Consider the following 24,411-nt stretch of genomic DNA (forward strand, 5'->3'; position numbering starts at 1 on the left):
TGATGGGACTTGGGTTTCAAGGGTTGGTAACTGAAGAATGGAAGGTCCTTATTCAACAAGGAGATGGAGAACTGGCTTGGTGTGGGATTGCTCAATGCTACATAACGTGGGAACGCGAATTTTTTTATATGGCAGTGACGGGCTCATTAACAATGCTGAATAAAGACTACTGTCCACCTTGTTCAATGGGTATTGCGATCGAGCGAACACACAAAGACTCCTTATTCTACTCTGATACCACAATGCCTTTGTAATTACCACAGACCTCAACTTCCGTCGGGGCTAGACTCATCGAGAAACCGTCATCGAATAGTTTGGTTTATTATCATTATCATTGTAATCGAGAACATGCTGTAGCACCTCCCGGGTTTAGCCTCCCCTTCCCGATTAGGCATTGCGTGGTCCCTCCTCCGTATCGTTCAGGCTGCAGTCATCCAGATGGTCATCCCTAACGGCCTCGTAGATGACGGACAACCGGGTGCCGATGATCTTCTTGGGTCGCCCGTCTATTTCGGTGTTTGAGGGTTCGGGCTGTTCCTCGATCCCGCGGTGGAAGGGGACCTCGAGCGTTTCGTGTACGAAATGGCAGCCGCGCCGCGTGCCTTCTTTGAGGTACTGCGCCGAGCCGGGGGCGTGGAAGAAGGCCTCCCGGTATCGGATATAGCCCCGGGGCGAGCCACTGCGACGAGCTGCGCAGCGCATAACGCTCATGCGCGATTCCGGAGAGGAAGCGGTCCTTCGCCCGTGCCCCGAGGCGCGTGGTCAGCTGCGACCCCTTTAAAAGCCGCGGGTGTTATGGGCCGCCTCGATCTGCTCGCCATAGCACCGGACGTTGGCAGCCAACCCTTCGGTCGTTACGGCCGTGAAAAGCTGGCCAATTACACATAAGTTGTTGGTGTCATATACGGCGAGGCTCGCGACGGCGGCCGACGGCGCCGTACCGTTGGTAAGCTAGAGGCCCCCTTGGGCCTCAGGGTCATGGGGGTGATGCCCAGTCTTTGGAGCGCCTCATCTGCACCTTGATGTCGGGGTTACCCATGACGCTCCCCGCGATGTAAGAGAGAGGCATGAGATCCCCCGAGGCCGAGATGGAACCCCGCAGGGGAACGAGCGGAGGTAGTACAGTCGGAGCCGACGAGCTGCGTAACGGCTTCCTTTTACTGCAGGTTTGCAGCGGCATTGCCGAGGTCGGTGCAGGTGCCCAGGTCTAGTAGCTACTTCCCTTGCGTACTCAGTTGGGCCCTTACGTGATTACATGTTACATATGTTGTACCCATGTGCAAGTGCCCGAGATGTCTGATGTCGAGGCCTGTGTGGTTCGTTCCTTCCATGACGTCGCAGCTGCCAGCTGCCGACTCGGCCCGTTAACGCAAGGGATGTTCAAGGAGGCCGGCTAGCGGTCAATCCTCGAATGGTTCCATGTTGTGTCATACATATATTGCGTAAAGCTGGTAGTACAGGCATGACCTGAGATGATGTCCACCAATGGACGACGTGGGTGAGCTGTTCATATCGCCGCCACCAACCAAACAGCATTTAACACATCTCTTCAGTTCGGCTTTGTCGATATTTTTCAATTGTATATAGAGCGCTTACAGTCCGATTCTTCGTCTTCTTTTGGGCATAATTCCAAGGACAAGCCCATGGATTGGGTCGTTTTGTTTGTCATATCCAGTATCAGCATCCAACCTTCGCATCATGTCGTTCAACATGAAGGCCAACAACGAGGAGCAAGTACCTCTTCTGTCCGAAACGCACCTGTATGGCAACGGAAATACCTCCCGAGAAGAGGAGGATCACGAGGATCGACAATTGCACGGCGTCCACCTGTGCCTCGCTATGGGTAAGGAAACACGCAGAGGCCTGTGTCCAGACGGCCAATGTATCACTGATGCAATGCCAGACGAGACCCTGGTGTCGACCCTCTCCGCTACCATGGCCGCCGCTTTCTCCGCGCTATCTCTGGTCTCCTGGCTTGGCTCGTCCTACCTCGTCGCCTCTGCCGTCGTTCAACCACTATGCGGGAAGCTGTCGGACATGTACGGCCGCAGTTGTGGCTTCTCCGTTGCACTGGCCATGTTCGGTCTGGGCAACGTTGCCTGCGGGATTGCACCACATGCCCGGGTGCTGCTTGCGGGAAGGATCATCGCGGGGCTCGGCGGAGGAGCGAGTAAGTAGCCGCCTTGGTCTCATCCGTGACGTGACGGCTGTCGGTGACCTGCTACCAACGGCAGTCAATTGATCACCACGGATCTTGTACCGCTTCGGCAAAGGACCGTGTGGTCGGGTATTGAGGACATTGTATGGGCTGTAGGAATCTGTCTGGCGGACGTTTTCGTGGCAGGTTCCATGCATAGCCTTCTTATTTCAGGTAAGGGGTTTCCGTGCATCCGAAGTTGGTGTACAGATGCTTGGCGAGCTTGTAGGCACAGCCGTCGGTTCGCTAGCGACGGGTATTGTAATCAAGACATTAGGGGGTTACAAAGCCATGAAACCGGTTGTGTTCATGCTCTATCTTGTCGCCCCCTGCGGTTTTACGCTCAGCGATCTGGACACGAGCCCTTGGGTCACGGTGGCCATCTTGGGCGCCATGGGAGCCGGCTTTGGCAGTGTGTTGACGGCGCTTCTGATCTCGGTTTTGTCGCTGACGGAGCGGCACGTTCAAGCTACAGCAACCAGCATGTTATATTCCACTCGTAAAACCGGTGCCGCATGCGGCGTCGCAAGCTCAGTCATCATCATGGGGTTAGTTACGGCGGCTCATGCTGGCCACCAGCCCTTGGATCTGCCCAATGTCGCGGAGCAATGTGACAGGCATCTGTTCCCAGGCCCCAATCGTCCACGCATATGCGTCCATTATGGCGATGGGTTACACCAAGTGCTCCTTTTCACCGCCATCCTCGGCCTCGTCGGACTAATCTTCAGCTCCATGATACGCAGCAAGACACTTAGGTCACAGTGAGGTGAGACTGTTAGTGCTTGAACGACGGTCTTTCGGCACAGCTACCTTTCATAAGTACTGGGATGTAACATAGCTAGAGGCACTGGATGATTTCATGTCATCTGGCTAGGGATCTGAGAGTTTTCGTGGCGAGTTGATTTGAAGCCGGGAAGGTCTATAAGCAGCTACTGGTGACATACTCCAGAATTCATGCAACATTTCGTCCCGCATTCCTGCAGATTTCCTTGCTGGTTCTGCACGTCGTCTAATTCTGCAACTCAGAAGAAGCCTTTTGTATATATAGAGAGCTATACGGTAGTTCTCTTTTATCAGATCTTCTTCTAGAAGTCAGCACTTTATTACTCTTACCATTCGACCCCGTACTCTCACCTGAACTGCCTTTTGCTGCTCGTGTTAATGCGACAGACATTCTGTATACCAATCCTTGATCCTCAACTTACAGCCACCGAACCCGTCTGGACTGCAACTCGGACATCCATCTGAACCAATCACTACCAAGCTCCAAGTCCTTTCGCTTGCTCTCTGCCAGTCTCTACGTCACGATGGATCCAATTCAGGCGCTCAAGGATGCAACCAATGCAGGCATTGTCAAGGGCCTGAAAGACATTTCGGGCGTCAAGCCTCGCCTTGACATTGATGTCATGATTCGAGACCAGCCTGACACTTTCAATCTCTTCATCCTGGCTCTTGACAAGATGCAGAAGCCTGACTTCCAGCCTCATGTACTGCGATATGCAGAGATCTCCGGTAATTATACCCCTTTATCCAACCAAGACTTGTGTTTGACATGGACAAAGGAATCCATGGCATACCCATGAAACGATGGGATGGGGTGCCCGGTAAGGTGAACATGGACAAAGGTGACGATGCGGGTAGCGGGTATTGTCATCACTCCAGGTCCACCTTCCCGGTCTGGCATCGGCCGTACCTGGGTCTACTCGAGGTATAATTTAGATCATTTTACCCAAGCAGATTGCATCATCTTCTGACTCTATACCTACAGCAAACCCTCTTCATCACCATGGTGGAACTTGCCAAACAGTGGAAGACGACGGAGAACAGGGAAAAATATCATCAGGCTGCCCTCGAATTCAGACTGCCGTACTGGGACTACTACCGTCCAAGAGGCCCCCCGGGTCAACTTTCCCGGCATCATCGAGAACGGAATGACGTCCTTCGCCTACGACTACTCCTGTCCCATTGCTTTCACAGTGGAAAAGATCAATGTGCGCACCGCTCCGGACGACAAATGGATGGCAATGGGAAATCCTCTTCATCATTGGGAATTCGAGAAGGACTTCGTACCCGAGAAGGATTGGGTCGGCTCCAATGCTTACATCCTGGATGAGGTACGCAAAGAATCCCTTGCAGAAGCAGAGTTCTGACCATCATAGCTCCTGTACGCCAGGGATAGGACGCACCGCTACCCCTTAGCAGGGAAGGACAAGAAGCCTAGTCCTGAAATGGAATCCGCGAAGCTGCTTAACCAGGTACTCAACACTCTACGCATGGATTCCAACCGCCTTGCACTGGCCTTTCTGTTGAGTGAGGCTTACAATGACTGGGACCTGTTCGCATCCAACTCGACTCCCAAGGAAGGCTACACGAGCGACACGGAGGCAGGGGATTACATGAAGTTGAAGGCATCAGGGTCCCTCGAATCTTTGCACAACCTCTACCACGGCCTTATTGGGGGAAACCCCAAGATCCAACGGGGAGCCAACGAAGAGATCCTCGTTGGTGGCGGCGGAGGGCATATGTCGAAAGTGAGCACGGCGGCATTCGATCCCGTTTTTGTGAGTACTGCCCGTCACTGGCACTCATACGACCTATCCAAGTCCCGCCCGGCTAATCTACATGATGACTGACTGCCTACGTAGTGGATGCATCATGGGTAAATATCTATCGAGCGCTACCAAAACATCGCACAAGTTGTCCTCCTACTAATGAAGTTGTCTAGTCAAGTGGAGAGGCTTGCCTCCATCTGGCAGGCTATCCACCGAGGCGAGGAGCACAGCTGGCTCAAAAAGGCCGATGATCGTGAACTCGCTCTCTTCCCGTTCCGCCAGTCAGCAGGCATAGCCCCTGAAAACATGTGGAAGGCAGACATGTTGAGGGACCACGAGACTCTCGGATACACGTTCGACGACATCCAGGGAACCAAAGAGGAGATCCGAGATAAGTTGAAGGACATGTACAGCTGGTCCATCTACGACCCTGACCGTCGCCGCAACTGTGAAGTCAAGGCGCCGGCCGACAGTGAGTCTCCCTATTCTTCAACCACCCTTTAGGTTCAAGGCTGACTCTCGTTCTCTTCATACCACAGTGGAGCCGATAGCTGTAGAAAAAACGCAATTCTTTGAACCTTTGATTGACGAGCCGCCCATCCTCAGTGGCCAAGCACCTGGAGACAAGCTGCTCACACCTGAAGACAAACCGGCCCCTGGGAAACACTTGGCCGTATTCCATCCGAAGCACAACTCGAGGGAGTGGTACATAGACAACATGGTGACAAGGTATGCGATGCATCTATATATCTGAGTAGATGCGCGTTCTATCGATCGAGAGACGTCCTGGATACTCACTAACCGCTTCGGGGCAGACAATTTCTCAACGACACCTTCACCGTCCTCTTCTTCATCTCCCCCGAGGCACACGGCGCCGCGCCCGACACGGCCCACGACGCGTTCCAGGCGCCCGCGCTGGTGGGCGTGCACCACATCTTCACCGCGCCCGCCCAGGTCTGCGACAACTGCGGCGACCACGCGGCGGCCGCGACGGTCGTGGAGACGACGATCCCCATCACGTCGATGCTGATCGACTTCCGAGCCGCGCGCGTCCTGCCCAGCCTCGAGCCGGAAGATGTGAAGCCCTTCCTGGCGAAGCGCCTCAAGTGGAGGATCTGTACAGTAAGTCTAGTCTAGTGTCACCTTTTTTTCCTTCGTGGGAAGATGGGTGTGTGTGTGTGTGGCTGATACAAGACGAAAACAACAGTCCGACGGCAGATTCTTCGATCCCCGTGTCATGGCTGGGACAGCCACGTTCAAAGTGGGCATCAGCACCAAGTGCATCGAAGACGGACAGATGTCCTACTCTCGGCATGGAGACGTCATCGATTCCATTGTGGGCTCGTCATCTACAACTTGCGATGCCGCCGCTGCTCTCGGGGATGGTCTCGAGGGTGCTGCTGGAGTGTTTGGTTCAAGCTAGGCCAGTCTTTGAGGGAGTGTTACGTTGGTGCCGCAGGCTCTTCGTGTGTACGAGGTGGATGAGGTATTACAATTCACGGGGAGTTCAGTTGCTTGAAGAGGTACCAAATATGTGGGCGTTGATAGTATGATCTCTGTATCTTGAGTCTACCACACTCATTATGAATCTATGAACCCTGTAAAAGCTCAAGAAAGGTTGCACCTCGGGGAAAGGGGGATCAGACCGTAAACATATGGCAGTATAACGAACTGTTACGCTATATTATTATACATGGAATGGGTATTGATCGCTAATTATACAACTGAGAAACTCTGGCTTCCGACTCTCCGGTTGTGTGTCCACCCCAGGCCGAGCGAGCTGGAGTCACTGCTAGTAAGTCTGCAGAAGAGATTTTTCTGGCTTCAAAAAGGCCAAGGATATCCTGCTCCCAACCTGAGAGAGGCAGACTCTCGGCTGCGTCGATTAAGCCGCAATCCAGCCCAGCGCTTGGAATGCTGCCGCGAAGGCCAACACAGGGAACATCGCAACCTCCCCATGTTGGCGATAGTATAGGCCGATAGCCAACACCATCAGTATGACGGGGGCGGTGAGGATCCTGATCTCGGATCTCGTGTAGAGACCCTCGAATGACCAGCGGTAGTGTAGGTAGGCCATGTTCAGCATCAGCACCGCGCCCCCGTAGAAGTTCGCCTTGTAGCTTGCCAGATCCTTTCCAGCCATGGATTGCGTGATGGAAGGCTTTTGGAACAGCTCTAAGCCATATTGCTATTGCAGGTATTGTTATTAGTATCTTTATATCATTATTTTGTTTCCTCGTCGTCGACCCCCTGATCAGGTAGTTGGAAGGAAAGGGGGATATAGGAAGACGTACTACGTGGCCGGCGGCGAACACGACGTACCAGGCGGAAAGGGAACGGAAGAGTATTTTGCGGGTGGTGGTGGACATGGCGAATGGTGGGTCTGCTGTATATTGGAACAAGGGATATAAGCTGCTATTCGTTTTATTACCTTCTGTTATACATGCCAGGCGTGCACACTTTATACTTGACCCTAGATTCGAAGCAACTATCGAGGCTCTGAGTCACTGGGACACCGTCCCGGGAGTTTCCGGTGTGAGTTAAATGCCTCTACCGCAACACACCGCCGAAGAAGCCGGAGGATCGCAGACTAGAGTAAGCATGGAGGCTAGTGTTGCCCGACCCGTATAGGATCCACTATTCAGCTGACGGCTGACTTGGTACTTCTGAAGAAATACCTGTCATCCACCCGACTTTACGAAATACATCCAATGACCAGCCTGCTCATCTGTTTAAGCTTAAATGCCTACTTAATTACGTCGGGGTCAGGTTTCTCCGTCTTACCTCTGTGGCCAAAGATAGGTACCTCAAGGCTGTTGGGTCTAAGAGTTGGTATGGGGCTTCAAGGCACTGGCACGGAGCTGAGCTGAACAAGGCCTAGCCAGATAGTCATATATTGAGGTCATGGCGGATAGACGACCGATCTACGCACCTTCGCCGTGGTGCGCTGGCCCTGCTTCGATCGCGGAGGCGGAGGGCCCTGATTGGACTCCGGGCGAGCCGTCTGGGAATGGGGAGAGACTTGCCCGCTGGCAGTGATGTATAAAATAGCAAGATATCGAGAGACTGCTTCTGTTGTTGGCTGCTCAGGTTTGTGAGTTGGTGTTATCTCCCTTTGTTTTAGATACAATATGCTTTACAAAGCCGACTTCTGTGGAAATCAAACCCCTATTTCTTTGTTCGGGTCGACGGCCTCGATTCGCTGAAGCTGAAGACTACTTGCTTGAATATATAATTTCAAATACAGTTTCCTTGACTGGATAACTTCTTCATTTCCATCTTTAGCACACCCAGTGGCAACCGTTGTTGGCCGAAATCCACGGCAACTGCCTGTGCCCCAACCTTTCCCCTGAATTTGAGTTCAGCCTCAACCAGGACTCTGCAAGGACTCATGGCAGACATCACCAATGTACTGGCTTCCCAGAGAGGCATATAAGTCGCAATGATACCTGATTCCCTTGACCGGGCCGGGGTATCCTAGCGGTAGTAGTCTTATTCCTATACTTAGAGGTAAGAGTGTTCAACTCCCTCTGCGGTCACTTTCTTTTCTTCTTTTTTCTCTTTTTCGTTTCTCCCTTTTCGCTTTTGCCTTATTCCATCTCTTCGCACCTATACGAACATCACTTCCATTCGATTTCACCATCATTAGTAATAAATATAGTATTTTTAAAGTTTTTTTTATCTTTTCATTATATAGTTCTTTGTTTTCTGCCCTATTCTTAGCAAAACCGGCGTGGACGAGGTATCTGCGTGGGCGGCCTTTCGTTGGTCTATTTCCTTCAAAAAGCAAGAGCTACCTTCCTTCCCTACCTGCTTTTGCGTACTTGTAGACGACTTGCAATGGCTGGCCGTATCCGTTGCGTGCCGCCTTCCTCCACCTGCATGCGATCTTTCCATTCTTGTATTGCGCCTTCCTTAACTTACCTGATTGCATCAACTCTGCTTTCAGGCGGGGAACAGGGCGGGCCACGACCACCACCTCCACCAAGTATCGACGTCAATCAACTCCCCCATCCATGACTGCCCCGACGACGCGTCTCATCTGTCAGGCAGTGCCGTCGCCAAGGCTGGCCCAGGAGCAGCACCGTCAGGGGTAGTGGCTCGCCAGCGCGTCGGTCTGGAACCGGTTGCATGAAGCTGGGGTGGGTAGCTGCTCATTGTAGGTACTGCGATACGCCCGGCTCGATGCATGGTTTCAATTCCAATGCGCCTTCTCCCATCCGTTCGCTTCTCGGTTCTTGTCGCTCTCGTTCGCCGTCGCCTTCGGCCATTTGGGGAAGGTGTGCGTGAAGAGCCTCTAGCACGGATTCGAAGTCTACGCCGGGACCTCAGGTACTTCTCTCGTGCGAGAAACCGGCCGGTCGGTTCTTTGCTTGCGCCTGGACCTCTCACAGCTGCGCGACATGAACCCACGGATCGCGTTCGGCCCCGCCAAAGACTGTTTCCTGTTATTCATGACGCAGATTCCCAATTCCGTCCTACGCCTAGCCTTTGTTTCTGGCTCGCAGTTCACGTCTACCCATGCGAGCCAGGGCCTCGAGGGGCTGCGTTGCAAGCATTGTCGTCCGCTTCAACATCCTCATGGCGCGCGCGTCAACGAAATCGCAGACTTTGCCGGTTGTTTCGCGCAACTATGGGATTCGGTGGATGAGACGCGAAAATATCAATCACTGCGATGAATGGCAATCGGCGCGCAGGGCGCATTTATTACACCGAAGACGGGATTCGACGGACTGCAGGGACTGAGCGATGGGGAGTTAGACGGAAGCCCGAAGTCGAGATGACGCAGAAGCCGTCGGCGCAGGGGTCTTATTACTATCAATATACCTGCACGATATCCAATCTGGCCGAGAATGTTGGGTCGATGAAAGAGAAGCAGCCGGGTGGTGGACCAACGAGACGGGCCGTGTGGGCCGCTAGGATGCGAATCAGCTCACTTTCTGAATCTGACGATGCGACCGAGGCTTCTTGAATTTGTCTCCGAGGCGGCTCCAGGAGGGGGAGGAGAGACGGATATCGCAAGCAGAGAAGTCGGGGAAAGCAGAGATTGGAGTCACACGGCATCTCCTGAGTCGGAAGCAGCCAAGCCCTCCGCAGGCCCCTTCTCCTCAATGATAGCCGTCCGACATGCCTATCCAAGACGCTGGGCAGTGGGTGAGGCGCTACTCCGTATCGCCCTCGCCAAAACGTGGGGTAGTGCTGGAAACAGCGGGTCTGTCTTCAGGCTTTATTGACTCTAGGCACTCTAGCAGGGCTACCAGCAGCTGCTACTTCCGTACGTGACTGCAGATAAACGGGGCCCGCGCCAAATTGATGGAGACGCATTCGCAACTGCTGATGATCACCTGAGGCCCTCACCCGTCGCCGTTTCGCCCGTCAGGGCGGATGGGTTCCTGATGGATTCCACGGGCTTTCTTTCTTTTCTTTGCCCGTGCCGTGGCGTGAGTGCGAGCGAATGATCTCGTTTCAATTATCACCGAGGCCGCGGAGTACCGGACTTTGCACGGCAATCGACTCAATCCATCGCTGCTATGCGGGCGGGGAGCAGATAGCCGTGGGCGCGCCAAGGAAGCGATTGCTATTGCCCGTAGCACCGCACCATCACTGCCCCAAGCGAATGGTTGGCCCCGCCATGTCGAGCCTGGACCTGGACCCCGAGCCGCAGGGGGAAATTGAACCAACAGCATTGCACTGACGAATTCGGGGTTTGATGGACGGTGTATTTGCTTCTGTCTCGGTTAATCAGATACCCCGTGACTAAAATCTCACCGGGGACCAATGGGCGAAAGGGAGAAGCAACCATGATAGGCTACGTGGGCTCTGGGCGTCCGCTTGCTGGATGGCCATGGACTACTACATAAGCATCGGCTCCGTCCTCCCGCTCACGAGAGATAGCTGACCTGGCCAAACACCTTGTTGGATCTCTATGCCCACCACCACCACTTCCCTGAACTCTCTCGCCAGCTTACACTGCTTACCTTGAGTTCTCTTACACCCATCTGGAAGACTAGCAACACTGCCATTACATCACACCATTGGCCTTATAACACCGGATCGTATCATCCTCCTCATCAGCATTGATCATACATTTAGCTCATCCGATAACATGGACTCATACTTCGCCAGAGCCCCGGCCGAAGTCCGGCTGCTCATCTACAGCCACCTGTTCACCCACCCCAAGGACGTCGCCATTGAGATCCGCAACGCGGGGAGAACCGCCTGCCAAGGACACCAACCCGGATCCGCAGCCGGTATCACGTGCTGGAGAAGCAGTCCATGCTGCAGCGCCGGTGCAGCTACGAGACCACGTACTACTACCACCAGCCGCAGGCCCCTCTCCCCCTTCCACCAGCAGCAGCGCTACCTACCAGGAGTGCCGGCCAAGGCGAGAGCCGGAGAGCAGGAGAAGGACAGCAAAAACCCCGCGAAGGATGATGAATATTATATCTGCGCGGCCCTGATGCGCGTGAACCGCCTCATCCACGAGGAGACGTCCCACCTGGTCTACGCGCAGCACTCCTTTGACTTTGGCGCCGACATGGAGGCCGTGGAGCCCTTCCTGTCAGACCTGACGCCCGCCTCGCGCGACATGGTTCGCGCCATCTCCCTGTACAAGCGCGGGCCCGTCGCTGGCTACGGCTTCGACAGCGACCGCTGCGAGTGGCGGTCCGTGTGCCGCTACCTCTCCAAACTGCTGCCAGCTTCCTTAAGTGGCGATAGCAGCGACGGTGACGAGAAAACCCAAGAGCAGCAGAAACAGCTGGATCAACTCCAGCGCCAACACCACGGGATCCGCAAGATCCGCCTCGTGGTCCAGTGCGGCAAGCCCCCGGCCTCGTACCGGCACTCGGACGCCGGCAACGCGGGGCCCCCGCGCGAGATGTCGGCCGAGGACTTCCAGCTGCTGGCCGACATCAAGCACGAGAGCCTCGACTGGGTCGCCGAGCTGGCCCAGGTCGGCGGCATCGAGGAGCTCGAGATTGTGCCGCACGTCGTGCACTGCCCCCGCCCTCCAACACCAACATGATCCTCTTCGCCTCGCTCTACGCCAGCGTCGAGCGGGGGCTGGCCGAGTTCCTTAGGAAGCAGCTGAGGCTGGTTGGCTGAATCGGCTAAGGCTAGACTAGTCTTGCTGAACGAATTTTCTTCTTTGGTTCTTTCTTCCTCTGGAGTTTGGGAGTGGGAGGCCTTGGGCGCAATGGCTATGACTCGAGGAATCGAGCGGGTTGCGGATTTCTTCTTCTTTCATATTTGGGCGCTAGGTTTGAAACGATACATCCTATCAAGGATGAGTTTACGAAGTATCATGCCATGTACATACTATCTATAATGCCTCTTCCATTTGGTTTCACGCAATTGCATTGAGCACTTGCTTGCATTTATAGATTTGAAGTTCAAACAGTGCGGCAGGAATGCGCTTTCGAATAATTGCCTGTTTATACATCTGAGGCCAAAGTACGTGACTCCCGATACCCGCTATACAACACCACCAATGTACAAAGAAACCACCGAATGCGTGCGTACGTACGAGGCCTACTTGCTACACGTCAACCACTGATTTGCCTTGATAACAGCATCGCTTGAGTAATAGCCCTCCGAGGCACTCTCTACCAGCAATCAATCCGCTTCAATAAGGGTAGAGTAAACGTGCAACAAAAGACAATATTCAATAAATTTCCCCATTTGCGCCGAGTAATGCATCTTTTACACACCTCGCAAGCTGGAACTGAGACTACGAGTGGGCTCTCTCTCTCTCTCTTCGTACATCACGCCGCAGAGACAAAAAATAAAAAAGGGAAAAGGCCTATAACAAGAGAGAAAGAAGAGCAGGCACCTAGGAAGAGGGCTTCTTCTTCTCCCGGACCAGCACCTTTGCCGCCTCGGATATAATCTTGCCCGTCTTCTCCGTGATGTTCTGCGCCAGCTCCAAGTCGCCCGCATCCACCGCGTCCCGGATGGCCGGGAAGTACGCCTCGTCGTACCCGGACCACAGCTGCGGGCCGAAGACGACGTGGACGAATTGCGTCCGGTTCGGTACCTGTTGGTGCGGTGTTAATAACAGAGGAATAAACGAGGACAGACTGGAGATGAAGGATGGTGCAGCAGGAGGGTTGGTACTCACTCCACCGCCATACTCGAGGTCCAGCAGGGCCGTCTCAAAGTCGGCCAACCTCGTGTTGTACGCCGTCCGGAGCCGCCCCAGCGACGCGGGCTCCCACCCGTTCGCGTTCGTGACGTCCTCTTCCCACTTGATGGCCCAGAGCTGCGCCTGCATGACCGAGTTCTCGACCTCGTCGATGGCCTTCTTGATGGGCGTGAAGTCGAGCTTGACGCCCTTGGCCTCGCAAAACTTCCAGAGATCGCTCAAGTAGCGGCCCATGGCGCGCGCGTAGGCGCCAACGTCGAACGCCAGAATGGGCCGGTCGGCGAGCTCGAGAATGAGTAGACCCAGAACCTGCCCCAGCAGGCCGTGGTACACAAACTCCGGGTCGCCGACGCGCTCCATCCAGTCGAAGTTGTCGTAGCTCGAGTGGTAGGGGTACTTGTCGCCCTCGAAACGGATATCGATGGAGCTCGTGCCCGCAATGTCTTGGAAGGCGACATAGTCGCTGCCGGCGCCCAAGCCTTCGAGCTTCGCCCGCTTCTCCTCCCAGAGCGTGCGCAGCGATGCGTTGCGCCGCGGGTCGTACACTCGCTCCAGGACCTTGGGCAGCACGGCCCGGAACATGGGCGAGCCGGAGGCGGCGAAGTCGGTACCCGTCACGGCCGTGTCGAGGTTGATGTAGGCCCACGCGTTGTCGCGGAGCTCGTCGAGGTTGTTTTCGACGTACTCTGTGCTGCCGATGAGGTTGTACTCTTCCGCGTCCCAACTCATGAACTCGATGGTGCGGAGTGGCCTCCAGCCTCGGGCAAGGAGATCACCAAAGACGCGTGCTACCTCGAGGAACACGGCTTGGCCGCTGCCGGGATCTGTCGCACCGAAACCCCACGCATCGCGGTGGCTGCCGATAATGATACTCTTCTCGTTTTGCTCAATGCCCACGATTTTGCCGTAGATGTTCCAGATGGGTTGCTGTTCGTTTTCATCCTGCTCGTTCTTCAACCTGACAATCGGAGAAGACGAATTGCCCGACCACCATTCGACATCAGGCACGCCACCGCGCCAATCGTCTGAGCACGGCTCGCCGAAGCCCTGAATATGCTGCAGCAGAACCTGGGCGTCGCGCCAGGCCAGCGGAAGACTGGGGATCTGCACGAGGCCCTTGGTCTGTTTCGGCGTCATGCGCGGCTGGCCCTTCGTGCTGGCCCAGCCGGGCGTGAGCACGTCTCCGACCACCCAGCTCATCAAGCTGACGCCGCCCCCGCTGGACGCCGTCCTTTGGCATGAATCTCCCCTCGGGCGCCGTCTTACCCTTCACGAATCCATCATCGGCCGGGTCGCTATAGATGATGCAGCCAGCAAATCCAGCAAGCTCGGCTGCCTTGATCTTCAGAGCCCGGTCACCTTGTGTGCCGTAGTACCGTACGAGGGCGATGGCGCCCTTTGTCTCGATGCCCTTGTCCTTGAGTTTCTGGAAGTCCTCCCGGCTGCCGTAGTTGGCGTAGATGAGAGGGCCCTTGACGTCGCCCGACTTCGAGTGGCCGTGGAAGGCCAGGGTTTGCCTTCCGGCCGTAGCACCGCCAGTGTCGTCCTCCTCCAGCTTGGCGCTCCACTTCGCCTTCTTTCCATCCTCGGACATGATCTCAACAGCCCGACCGTCCGGCTTCGGGTAGTTCAGATATACGTAGTACTCGTCAACACGGACATCTTCCAGCCCGCTCTTCATGAGGGAGTTGCGGACGTCCATGGCCAATGCGAAATCGCCTTCGGTGCCCGCAATATGAGCGTAGCTGGTGAAGTGTTCCAGGGTGTCGCGCATTCGCCCTGTGCTGATGGCCATCTGCACGTGCGTCCGGACGCTTTCCGGGTCGAACATCTTGCCACCCACGCGGCGGGAGAAATTGGCGAACATGTCGCTCACGAAAACCAGGTATAGGAAACCCAGGACGAGGAAAACGGCCAGCAGTCGGCCAATGATTATCAGGACGGCGGCGCTGTCTATGCTAATCTTTGGTAAGTTCGGTAACCTCGATCGCAACCTCGTCGCGAGTGAACTCGTTTCCTGGGTGCCAGATTCGCTCCTGGACTCCGTGATGCCGTCGGTCTGTCGGGGCAGGCGCACGGTGAGACGCGGCAGGCGCCATCGCCACTTCCATTGGGGAAGAGAGAAGTTGATGCGTTTCCGCCATAACGAGGAATTACTGCCGGAGTGGGAGCCGTTCAGCGGGTCCTCGACCTCGAGCTCCTGCATCTCCCGTCGCATCTGGGCATCTTCGGGCGCATCGTCGTCGTCGTCGCTCTCGAGGCTCCAATTCGACTCTTCATCGTCGGTCTCGACATGGGGCGGGCGGTAGCCGGCGGGCAGCCTGGGCCGTTGGCCGGCGGAGGAGGTTAGGAGGGACTGGGCTTCGGTTTCCGCGTCGGGCCGGAAGTCGGCGGGCGACCGTGGGGGTGGTTGCCAGTCGTTGTTGGAGGCGGAGCTGTGGACGGCCTCGTCGTAGGTAGGGATGGGCGGCGCCGGGGTATAGTGCGACTTGTCGTCGGAAGGCATTGTGGCGAACGGGAACAGGAAATCATGTGGTGGTGACGATGTTGGTGTTGTCTTGCTTCGTTACTCGGCTCGTCCTAGGGCAATAGGCTGTGTAACGTAGGCAGAGGCTCATATGTATGTCGTGGAACAACAGAGTGCATGGAAAGTCGTCAGGTAGGTATGTAGTTGAACGAGCGATGTATGATGATCGAATTGATTACGAAGCGATAAGGAGTGAAGGGCTGGAATAGACCAAGAACAGAGTGGTGAATCGACAAAGCGGCTCATGCAGTCCAAGCCACCAGTGCAAGGGACAGTGAACTTCGAAATGTCGAAAGGTTAAGCTGGAAGAGGGTAGGGGTCGGAAGTAGGGTAGATTATTAGGTCGGCAGTCCTACGTAGACGGGGGATTGTCGCTCCATCGAAATCGAATCGGCCAGTGACTTGATGGATGGATCAATGGATCGTGGACGGTTCTGTTGGCCGGCTCGTAATGGATGGGATTACTACTGGACTGGGAGCCATCCATCAATCAATCACTCAGCAATCGCCCTCCGCCAAAGCCAAAGCCCACGCGGCCACTTCTGACGCGCTCGTTCCAATTTTGGTCCAGTGCAGTTGCCCAAGGGCGTTAGTCCATCGCCTGAGCACAGCCACGCTTGGGGGACCTTTCTGGACCTTGGGGGATCCCTTGGCCAGAACTTGGCGCTGCACAACAGCGTGTTTAGCGTCTACCGCTGCAGCTGCAGCTGCATCAAGCACTTATCCGGCTTTCCGGCACGCTACAGTGCGTCGGTCTGGGGCAATCTGGATGGCGACTTACCAGGAGAGACTTACATTGCGATGTTCATATTTCAAACGTCTGTTTAATCTTCACTCTATCAAACAGTCCTGGATAATTGTGCACATTCATTTATACCAATACGCATTACAAAAACAGAATCTCCACCTCTTCTTATTGAACAGCTAACTAAGGGAACTTACCGACACGCACAAATAAACAATTGAATCCAGCCCACTATCCTAGAGGACGCACCCCAACCCACTAACCCTAACCCCTTACCCTCAAATCCAGTCCTATCCAATTCCAATATATCCTCATTTGACACAGGCCATGAACAAATCCCACACGTACGAGAACTGCGGCAGGGGAATCATGAGGTAGTACCACTCGTTGGCGTACTGCGCGCGCGTCAAGTGGTTGGCCGCCATCCAGAGGCTGGCCTTGTGGCCCCTCGGCCCCCATCGTCAGGAAGGCGAGGATGGTGATGACGGCGCACAAGAACATCATGTTGTTGAACCCGTCCGAGTCTTCGGCTTGCGTCGCGGGCGTCCCGGGTTCGCCGCCGCTGGTACCAGTCCGACCTCGGTTGCCGGTGCCCACAGTACCACCCGCGCCGCCGTTGAAGAGGTTCGCCACGCCGGTGAAGATGCTGTTGCGCAGAATGCCGCCCACGGGGGCCAAGGTTCGCTCCGGCAGTACGACCTCGCCCATCGTCCTGACCGGGCCCGCCGTCTCCGTAGTCTCGGTGGTGGCGGTGGCGGTGGCGGCATTCGCGGTAGCCGCAGCAGCCGCAGCTTCAGCAGCAGCGGCCCGAGTGGCTGCCTCCGTTGCCCTGGCCTCAGCAGCAACTGTATCAGCCTCAGCGGCAGCGGCTTGAGTAGCAGCCTCCGTCGCCCTGGCTTCAGCAGCTGTAGCAGCAGCCTGAGAGGTCTCCTGAGCAGCATTAGCCTCCGCAAGTTGCTCTTCCAGCGTTTCCACTTGGGCTTCCGAGGTCTCGGCCCGCCTCTCCGTGTGACTGTAGCCCGATTGCACGCGGGCAAGGTCACGCTTCAACTCCCGGTTCTCCTTGGTCAACTTGTTGATCGTCTGCTGTGCCTCGGTAATCTGCTTGCGGTGCGCCTCGGTCGTCGTGCCGGCCGTCTCCTCCTCCTCCTCCTCCTCCTCTTCGGTCAACGACGTGAGGTCCTTGCCTTTGTCCTTGCCCTTGCCGGTGCCGGTGCCTGTGCTCGCCCCCTTGGAAAGTTTCTCGAGGGACGCCGTCAGCCCCTTGTTCCGGCCTTCGAGCTCCGTGATCAGGTTCTTCTGGGTACCCTCCACCGCCGTGAGACGTGCTAAGGCGGCCTCACGCTTCTTCGCCTCAGCCTGCAAATCTTTAATGTTGATCTGGAGACCATTTCTTGTTTGCTCCAGCTCTCGCACTCGCGCATCCGACGCCCCCTTCTGCTTCTTGTCCTCGTCGCGGGTGCCCTCCAATTCCTTAATCTGGCGCTCGAGATCTTGTATCTTCTTTTCGGCGACCTTGCCGCCCGCCTTCGCGGCTGCAAGATTCGACAGTTGCTCCTTCTGTTCCTTCACGGTCACGTTCAGCTTCTCGTTGTCGGCCTTGACGGCTCTTTGGTTGTTCTCGAGAGCCTTGTTCTTCTTCTGGAGGTCTTGCAGCTGCTTCGCACCATCGGTCTCGAGCTGCTTGAGCTTCTTATCCTTCTCCGCCATCACCCCGTCCAGCTTCTTCCCGGCCTCCTGGAACTGGTCACGCTGCTTCTGGAGCGTGTCGCGCTCCTCCTTGACAGCGGCCAGCTGCTTCTCCGCGTCGGCCGCGGCCGCTTTGGCAGCCTCGAGCTGCTTGTTCTGCTCCGCCGTGATCGCTTTCAGACTTGTCTCAGCCTCCTTGTACTCTTTGCAGGTGGCCTTGAGCTGGTCGCGCTCCTTTTCGAGATCGGCCAGCTTCTTCGCGGCGTCTTTGTCGACCGCTGCCTTGCCGGTCTTCTGGGCCTTGACAACCTCATCGTGCTTCTTGGTGAGCTCCTTGTGTTCCTTCTCGAGGTTGGCGTTCTTCTGTGTGATCTCGCGGTGGGTGGTCTCGAGCTGCCTGTGCTTCTCCTGGATGCTGGTCTTCTCCTCTCTCTCCTTGGTAGTGTCTTTCTTTACGGCAGCGAGCTCTTCGTGGAGGCTCCGGAGCAGGTTATTCGCCGTCTCGGCCGCCTTACCCGCGTTGGACGCCTCTTCCTCCAACTTGGTCCGCTCGGTGGCCTTGGCAGCTTTCAGATCGTCGATCTCCTTCTTGTCCTTTGCAGCTTGCTGGCGCAGATTCTTGATGGTTTCTAGGTGCTCGGCCTCGTTAGAACTGCTCCTAGATGCGGCCTTCTGTTTCTTGTAAGCCTCAAACTCGATTTGGAGATTCTCGAGTAATTCATTGGCCTCGCTTCTAGCCTCGTTCGCCTCCTTCAATTCGTCTTGCGCCTCTTTGAGCTTCTTCTCCCTATCGTTGAGTTGCTTTTGCCTGTCAATTAATTCCTCCCTTTGGTCTTTCGCTTGCTCTTCGAGCTCCTTCACACGGCCCTGGGCTGACCCTTGCCCTTGGTTCAGCTTCTTAGAGTTGGTTTTCTCCTTGTTGAGTTCTTCTTGTAACTTAGAATTATCCGCCTCAAGTTGATCGATAATTTTGACTTCGGCTTGGTTCTTTTTCAACAAATTATCATATCTCGACTTCCACTCAGCTACGTCCGTGTCAGGGTTATCCTGCTTCTTCAGCTGTCCCTCAAGATCTTGGACTTTGTTTTTGAGTTCATCCTTCTCTTGCGTGAGGTCCAAAATCTGGTTTCGCATTAGCTGCCCACTCTTGCTGAGCCCCCGGACGACTGATTCTTGAGCTGATCCAGCTCCTTATCCTTCTTCTCCGCCTCGTTGCTGAGGACCTGGACCCTCTGGATCGCGTTGCCCGCCACCTCGGCGGAGGCGTCCTTGTACATCTTGAACTCCTTCTTCTTCAAGATGTTGTCGAGCTCCTTGTCGAACTTCTCGACAAAGATGCCGACGAACTTGTCGTTGGCGGGCTTCGGCTTCTTGCTGTCGAGCCCCGGCAGCACGACCATGTCGTAAAAGGTCGCGTGGATGATGCTGCCCATGGTCGTCTTGAGGTCCGGGATCCCCTTGCTCTTGAGCTGCTTCCTCACCTCGGCCAGCTCCTTCTCCTTCAGGCGCGCGTCGAAGGCCTTCCAGAAATCGCTCAGGAACTTGTTCTGGTTCAGCGGGTTCGGCGACGCGGGCTGGCTCTTGAGGGCCTGTCCCACAGTCTCCACCACGGCCTGCTTGAGCGAATCCACCGTCGCCATGAGCTTGTCGTCCTTCTTCTTTCCCTCGAGGCTCTTGGTGACGGTGCTCCTGAATGTGGCGATGTACTCATCCATACCAGATACTCCTGACGCTTCGCCGGCCGAGCCGGCCCCTTCCGCTAATTTCGACATGGCAGACGATGCAGGTTTGATACTTTTTTTATTTTCTCAATGTTGGTAAGATCCTGTACACAAACGATATAGGGACACAAAAGAGAGAGAGAGAGAGATGCAAGTGTTCGACTATTGGTTGCTTAGGATTATGCCAGAACGGAATTTCCTGATCACGGAGATGATGGGGGAAGATCTAGGAGTCAAGTCCACACTGCGCATTTGCAATATGTTCACCTCGATGGTCCACTTACTGAAAGGCCCCGAGTAACCCTTTGTTGGCCGAGTGGTAGCTGTGTGCGGAATTCGAGGGGACCTTTCATTGTCAGGGGGTTTCTTTGGTAGCAGGATAAGGACACTGGGCGCACAAAGGGCCAGGGCTGTATAATGATAGCATCATCGTCAACCCGATCGACACTAGCTATTCGGCTGCATGCAACTGCGACAAAGGTAATTCTGAGTCAAGTCTTTGGTTGCCCGGGTACGAAAACGTAGCAGCGCTTTTGAGACAGTGCATTCCGTGGTGTAGCGGCCATTTTCGGCACGTAACGCAACCTTAACCAAACACGGATAGCCATGTGAAGAATGCCAAGATGGTTCAAAGTGACCATAATTGTTGGTATTGTAACATTTAAGCGGCGAAAAGGAAGATAGAGCTTTGCTCTTGTCGTGGGGGGGTCTGCTGTGAAATGCTCGGAAACCAGCCACGACATGGACCTGCAGGAGCTTAGAAAACTCGACGGGATCTGACCAAGGTCCTCTTTCCCCATAATATTAGTACTGATAAACCGTCGTCATTCTACTTCGAGTTATACTGAACCTCGTGCTATAGTGTCTTGGCACCCTTAACCCCTTTATTGCGTAGAACCATGACTAACTTAATACCAGAACGTATCAGGAAAATTCGTTTCACAATAACCAGTACTATGTTGTTCATATTTCCTTTTTGGAAATTAATATAGACTTTTCGCAGTTTTATGAGAGATCTAGTGAATTCATGTAGTGTGTGTTTTGTAGCCTCTCGTATACAGATAGTATTAAGCTTCTTGTTGTTGTGTTTGATTCCGGATCCGGCCACTACAACTGAATGCCAATGTTTTATGACCTCTCTCCTGCTTTTCATTATAGCAGCATGGCTGAAGGGAGTACAGGAAACGCAGTGGCAAATTAATTACACCTGATTTTGCATAGAGTAAAATCGTACGATTCACTAACAAGGAGAATCGTGTTGCAAAATCACACGGAATGCCTTTTTTGCATGCATATATATAACTGCGTAAGGGGGTATCTTTCTATTGGATTTCTTGGTCCTAATGGATAGCACCATACGTAAATTCCTTGGCCTTCCTGAGATGATACGTGACAATACATGGCGTAGATATAATACAATAGTCTGTCTGTCTTTCTTTCCTCTTTCTCAATGCCGCGTAAGCCGCGCGCTAGCGCTCTTGTGCTTCTTCTTCCTCCCCTCAGTCGGCTCCGACGTGGAGGCGCAGCTGCTGCTGGCGGGAATATCGGGCACAAAGGGGAAGCGCGGCTCGCGCTTCTCCCTTCTGGGACTCGGCGTCCCACTCCATGTTGACGTGCAGGGTGCGCCAGATGCCCTTCTGCGAGCTGTTGGACTCGTCGTCGTAGTCCGCCGCCGCATCGTCCGCGGGCTCCGTCGCGACCGCGGTGCCCACCCGCAGCATGTCGGCGCTGTCGCCGCCCTTGCGACCGCCGCCGATCTGCTCGAGCACCACGAGGTCGTGGTCGTGGCCCTCCTGGGCCTCCAGGTCGCGCGGGTCGAAGTCCAGCACCGAGTCGTCCAGCTTCCGGTGGTGCTTGTTGTTGCGGCTGCTGGAGAAGAAGGTGCTGCCGCTGAGCTTCGAGCCCGAGACCCCGCTGCTGTGGCCGCCGCTGTGGGCGCCCGACGACTTCTCGCCTTTCCAGACTTTGTGGAAGAAGGGGCGCAGGGTTGGGATGCAGGCGGCTACGATGACGACGTTTTGCTCAATGAGGCCCCAGATGACGAGCGGTGCGACGTCGAATACTACAATGGAAACCAGGATATTAGTTTGCGTCGAGAGCGGGATGAAAAAAGGGGGTGTAGGGACTCTACTCACGTGGGTCAGTCTGGTCATTGAACAAGCTCAAATAAGTCGCCTTGACAACCGTCACGACGGCCGAGAGCAGCGTGAGGCCCATCATGATACAAACGCCGACCTTGGTGTTGGGTCGCATCTGGAGGCTCCAGAATGACGAAATGGGCACGACGGCAAGCACGATGTCGGTCAGCGTGGTGTAGGCCGAGAGGAAGTACGAGAAGTTGTTGAGGACGTCGGGGCTCCAGCACGTGCCGGGGAGCTGCTTGTTCCACACTTTCGCCGTCGGCTGGCACTGCTTGAAGACGATGATGACGGATATTAAGGCGATGATGACCTGCACGATGACCATGGCGTACAAAGCGCGAGCTCGCGCCGTCCAGGGGTCGAGGAGCCGTACGACCAGGATGGCGATGGAGATGTTGGGGAAGCTGAAGGCGCCGATGTTGAAAGCTGGATAACCACGCGTGTCTCCTCGTCAGCAAAAGAATGATTCTATGAATTTGACGGGAACATCATAGGAGTCGAAGAGTAAACATACGATATCCCAGCTGCTGCCACATGGCCGTGTTGACCAGACGTTCTGGTCCATCAGGTTCCATAGCCACCGCTATTGTGTGCCGACCGAAGCCCAGGTGCACCGAGTAGGACACGAAGGCGGATGCAATGATGCTGAGGGCCTAATAGCCATATTTTCGTAAGCAAATGTTGAACTGTGTACAAACTTTATACCCTTCACGCTTGCGTTGTGACTTTGTTATGTTTTCTTTCTCTTTCATAAAAAGAAAGGGGGAATATCGACAGGGAGGATCACGCTTACCAGCGACAGGAAAATGAAGAAGTCATCCCAACCAACAATCTTCGTGACCCGAGCCCGGACGAAGAGTTTGAAGAAGACGACGGCGATGGCGACGCCCGTGCAGATCCAGGCGACGAGGTTGATCTCGAGCTGCCGGCTCTCGTTGAAGTCGACGTCGGTCTTGAAGGGCAGCGGCGGCGGCGCTGGCGGCAAGGGTGAGCCGCCCACGACTGGCTGTCCCGACATTTGTCGAAAGTTGTGGCCCCAAAGGGGGTTTGTGTGGAGGTGGAGAGCGTTACGATCGACCGACGAGACGGGAAATAATTGGGAAACCTCAGGGGGAGGGTTTCCTACTGTTACATACTGGCTTCGTCCACGACGAGCGAGATGCGCGCGTTATGCATCAGGTCTCTAGCAGAGGAATCCAGCTCATTCTTAACACATAATTAGTACAAAATCGTACCACGGGCGGTTGCTGAAGAGTGTGTCTGACTTCCACGAACTTACAATAACAAGGAACCGGAAACCCCTGGCTGCTCTCTCACGAGTAAGTAGGGTTCCTGCGTACGGTGGCATACAAAGAGACACGATCCGACGACGACTCATGACTACGTCGCATCCGGCTTCATCTCATCACACGGCCGAGAGATAGAGGAAGAATAATATGGTCAGTATGATTGTTGATTGTGTCCAGGGTTGCAGCAGACGATAGAGATCTATCAGGAGGAACCCTGTATTTCCCCCGTTCAAATCTGGTTACCAGCTGCAGCTGGGAACCTGGCCTCCCTCATCGGTGTTTGAAACCCCTGCCCCCATGCACTATGTGCCGATAGGTATGTACATCTGACATGGACAGTTCCGTGCCCCCGGATAGTGAACTGCAGCTAGACCAATGGGAGATTTCAAGAGTCGAGGCTAGAGCGATCCAAAGGGAATGGCGTCATTCCCTCCTTTCCACTTCTTCTTCAGGACGTGAGCCAGGGTATGGGGGGAGAACCCAGCCCGCGCATCGATCCGGCCACTGGTCCCCGAGGGGATGCAGTATAGCTTGAGAAAGAGGAGTATGTAACGGGGAGGAATGGCTCTAGCCATGACGCCTCTGTCTCCCGAGTAGGCCAAAACCACGTATTCCTGCAAGGCAGAGAAGAGATTGCCTAAGGATTGGTTGGCCGCAGGGAATAACGATGTAAACCCCATATTCTAGTCGCGCCCTAAGTATACATTAAGCCTTATAGTAAGGACAAGAGATGAGATCGGGTGGTTCGTCAAGACATTACTGGCTCAGCTAAGCCAGGTTCCTTTCTTACTGCTTACTGCATCACCATGGCGGCGGTATGGCGCTGGGCTTTTGTTGTTGGTCGTTTGATCAAGAGCTCGGCGGGCAACACTAGTCGTAGCGTATTCCTCCGGCCGGCCGGAACGACTCTTTGGCGCAGGGGTAACCAAGGAGGTGAGTGGGGCCGGGGCGCCCTAGGGCTGCAACGGTGATATCTCAAGACGACGGCGGGAGGGACGGTTGACGACCGCCTGGGTATGGCCGTGAAACAAAAGACCAGATCAAAGTTTTCTCTTGTAAAGTACTGTAGCAACGACAACGGCACCCATTATCACACAATACTGTGTCTTTGGCCAGGTGACCCAGGGCAGCGGGAGAGCGATCTGGCCAGCCAAGTGGATCGTACATGAGTCGGCAACCGGAGCGAATGCAACCCAGCCGCCAGCAATACCGTCCCTGGGACACTATCAATTTGGCGCCGCCCGCTATACCGAGCACGGCCAATGATCGGCGCCGACGGGTCTATCTTTCGACCTGATAGGCACCTCCCTTTTCATCGACGAGCACTTCGAGTTGCTACCGTTTACTACAGGTTCATCCTTGAATTGTTGCTCTTTCTGATACCTTTTTGTTTAGGGGTCCTTG

At 55.0% G+C, this 24,411-nt stretch overlaps 7 protein-coding genes across 7 annotated transcripts; 2 read left to right on the forward strand and 5 right to left on the reverse strand.

The window, feature by feature from the left end:
• Positions 1-387: 387 nt before the first annotated feature.
• Positions 388-702, reverse strand: PG997_006820 (Phenylalanine ammonia-lyase; the record flags this gene model as incomplete). Its single annotated transcript, XM_066811135.1, has 1 exon — positions 388-702. One exon carries the CDS (start codon positions 700-702, stop codon positions 388-390), a length of 315 nt encoding a protein of 104 aa, XP_066670058.1.
• Positions 703-1,710: 1,008 nt separating this feature from the next.
• On the forward strand, positions 1,711-6,172 carry PG997_006821 (uncharacterized protein; the record flags this gene model as incomplete). Its single annotated transcript, XM_066811136.1, has 10 exons — positions 1,711-2,170; positions 2,427-2,952; positions 3,405-3,709; positions 4,058-4,311; positions 4,357-4,758; positions 4,843-4,856; positions 4,923-5,221; positions 5,289-5,478; positions 5,565-5,871; positions 5,957-6,172. 10 exons carry the CDS (start codon positions 1,711-1,713, stop codon positions 6,170-6,172), a joined length of 2,973 nt encoding a protein of 990 aa, XP_066670059.1.
• A 462-nt stretch (positions 6,173-6,634) lies between these two features.
• Positions 6,635-7,118, reverse strand: PG997_006822 (uncharacterized protein; the record flags this gene model as incomplete). The annotated part of the gene is made up of 2 exons (XM_066811137.1): positions 6,635-6,937; positions 7,044-7,118. The coding sequence occupies 2 exons, from the start codon at positions 7,116-7,118 to the stop codon at positions 6,635-6,637; spliced, it is 378 nt and encodes a 125-aa protein (XP_066670060.1).
• Positions 7,119-10,855: 3,737 nt separating this feature from the next.
• PG997_006823 (uncharacterized protein) lies at positions 10,856-11,776 on the forward strand (the record flags this gene model as incomplete). Its single annotated transcript, XM_066811138.1, has 1 exon — positions 10,856-11,776. One exon carries the CDS (start codon positions 10,856-10,858, stop codon positions 11,774-11,776), a length of 921 nt encoding a protein of 306 aa, XP_066670061.1.
• Positions 11,777-12,583: 807 nt separating this feature from the next.
• PG997_006824 (glutamate synthase) lies at positions 12,584-15,401 on the reverse strand (the record flags this gene model as incomplete). Its single annotated transcript, XM_066811139.1, has 2 exons — positions 12,584-14,076; positions 14,162-15,401. 2 exons carry the CDS (start codon positions 15,399-15,401, stop codon positions 12,584-12,586), a joined length of 2,733 nt encoding a protein of 910 aa, XP_066670062.1.
• A 1,030-nt stretch (positions 15,402-16,431) lies between these two features.
• PG997_006825 (uncharacterized protein) lies at positions 16,432-19,628 on the reverse strand (the record flags this gene model as incomplete). Its single annotated transcript, XM_066811140.1, has 2 exons — positions 16,432-18,876; positions 19,002-19,628. 2 exons carry the CDS (start codon positions 19,626-19,628, stop codon positions 16,432-16,434), a joined length of 3,072 nt encoding a protein of 1,023 aa, XP_066670063.1.
• Positions 19,629-21,076: 1,448 nt separating this feature from the next.
• PG997_006826 (uncharacterized protein) lies at positions 21,077-22,736 on the reverse strand (the record flags this gene model as incomplete). The annotated part of the gene is made up of 4 exons (XM_066811141.1): positions 21,077-21,639; positions 21,713-22,165; positions 22,233-22,371; positions 22,512-22,736. The coding sequence occupies 4 exons, from the start codon at positions 22,734-22,736 to the stop codon at positions 21,077-21,079; spliced, it is 1,380 nt and encodes a 459-aa protein (XP_066670064.1).
• Between the last annotated feature and the right edge of the window lie 1,675 nt (positions 22,737-24,411).

The sequence above is a fragment of the Apiospora hydei genome, assembly GCF_038363865.1.
Source record: "Apiospora hydei strain CBS 114990 chromosome Unknown utg000005l_segment0_segment0, whole genome shotgun sequence".
NCBI lineage: Eukaryota > Fungi > Ascomycota > Sordariomycetes > Amphisphaeriales > Apiosporaceae > Apiospora > Apiospora hydei.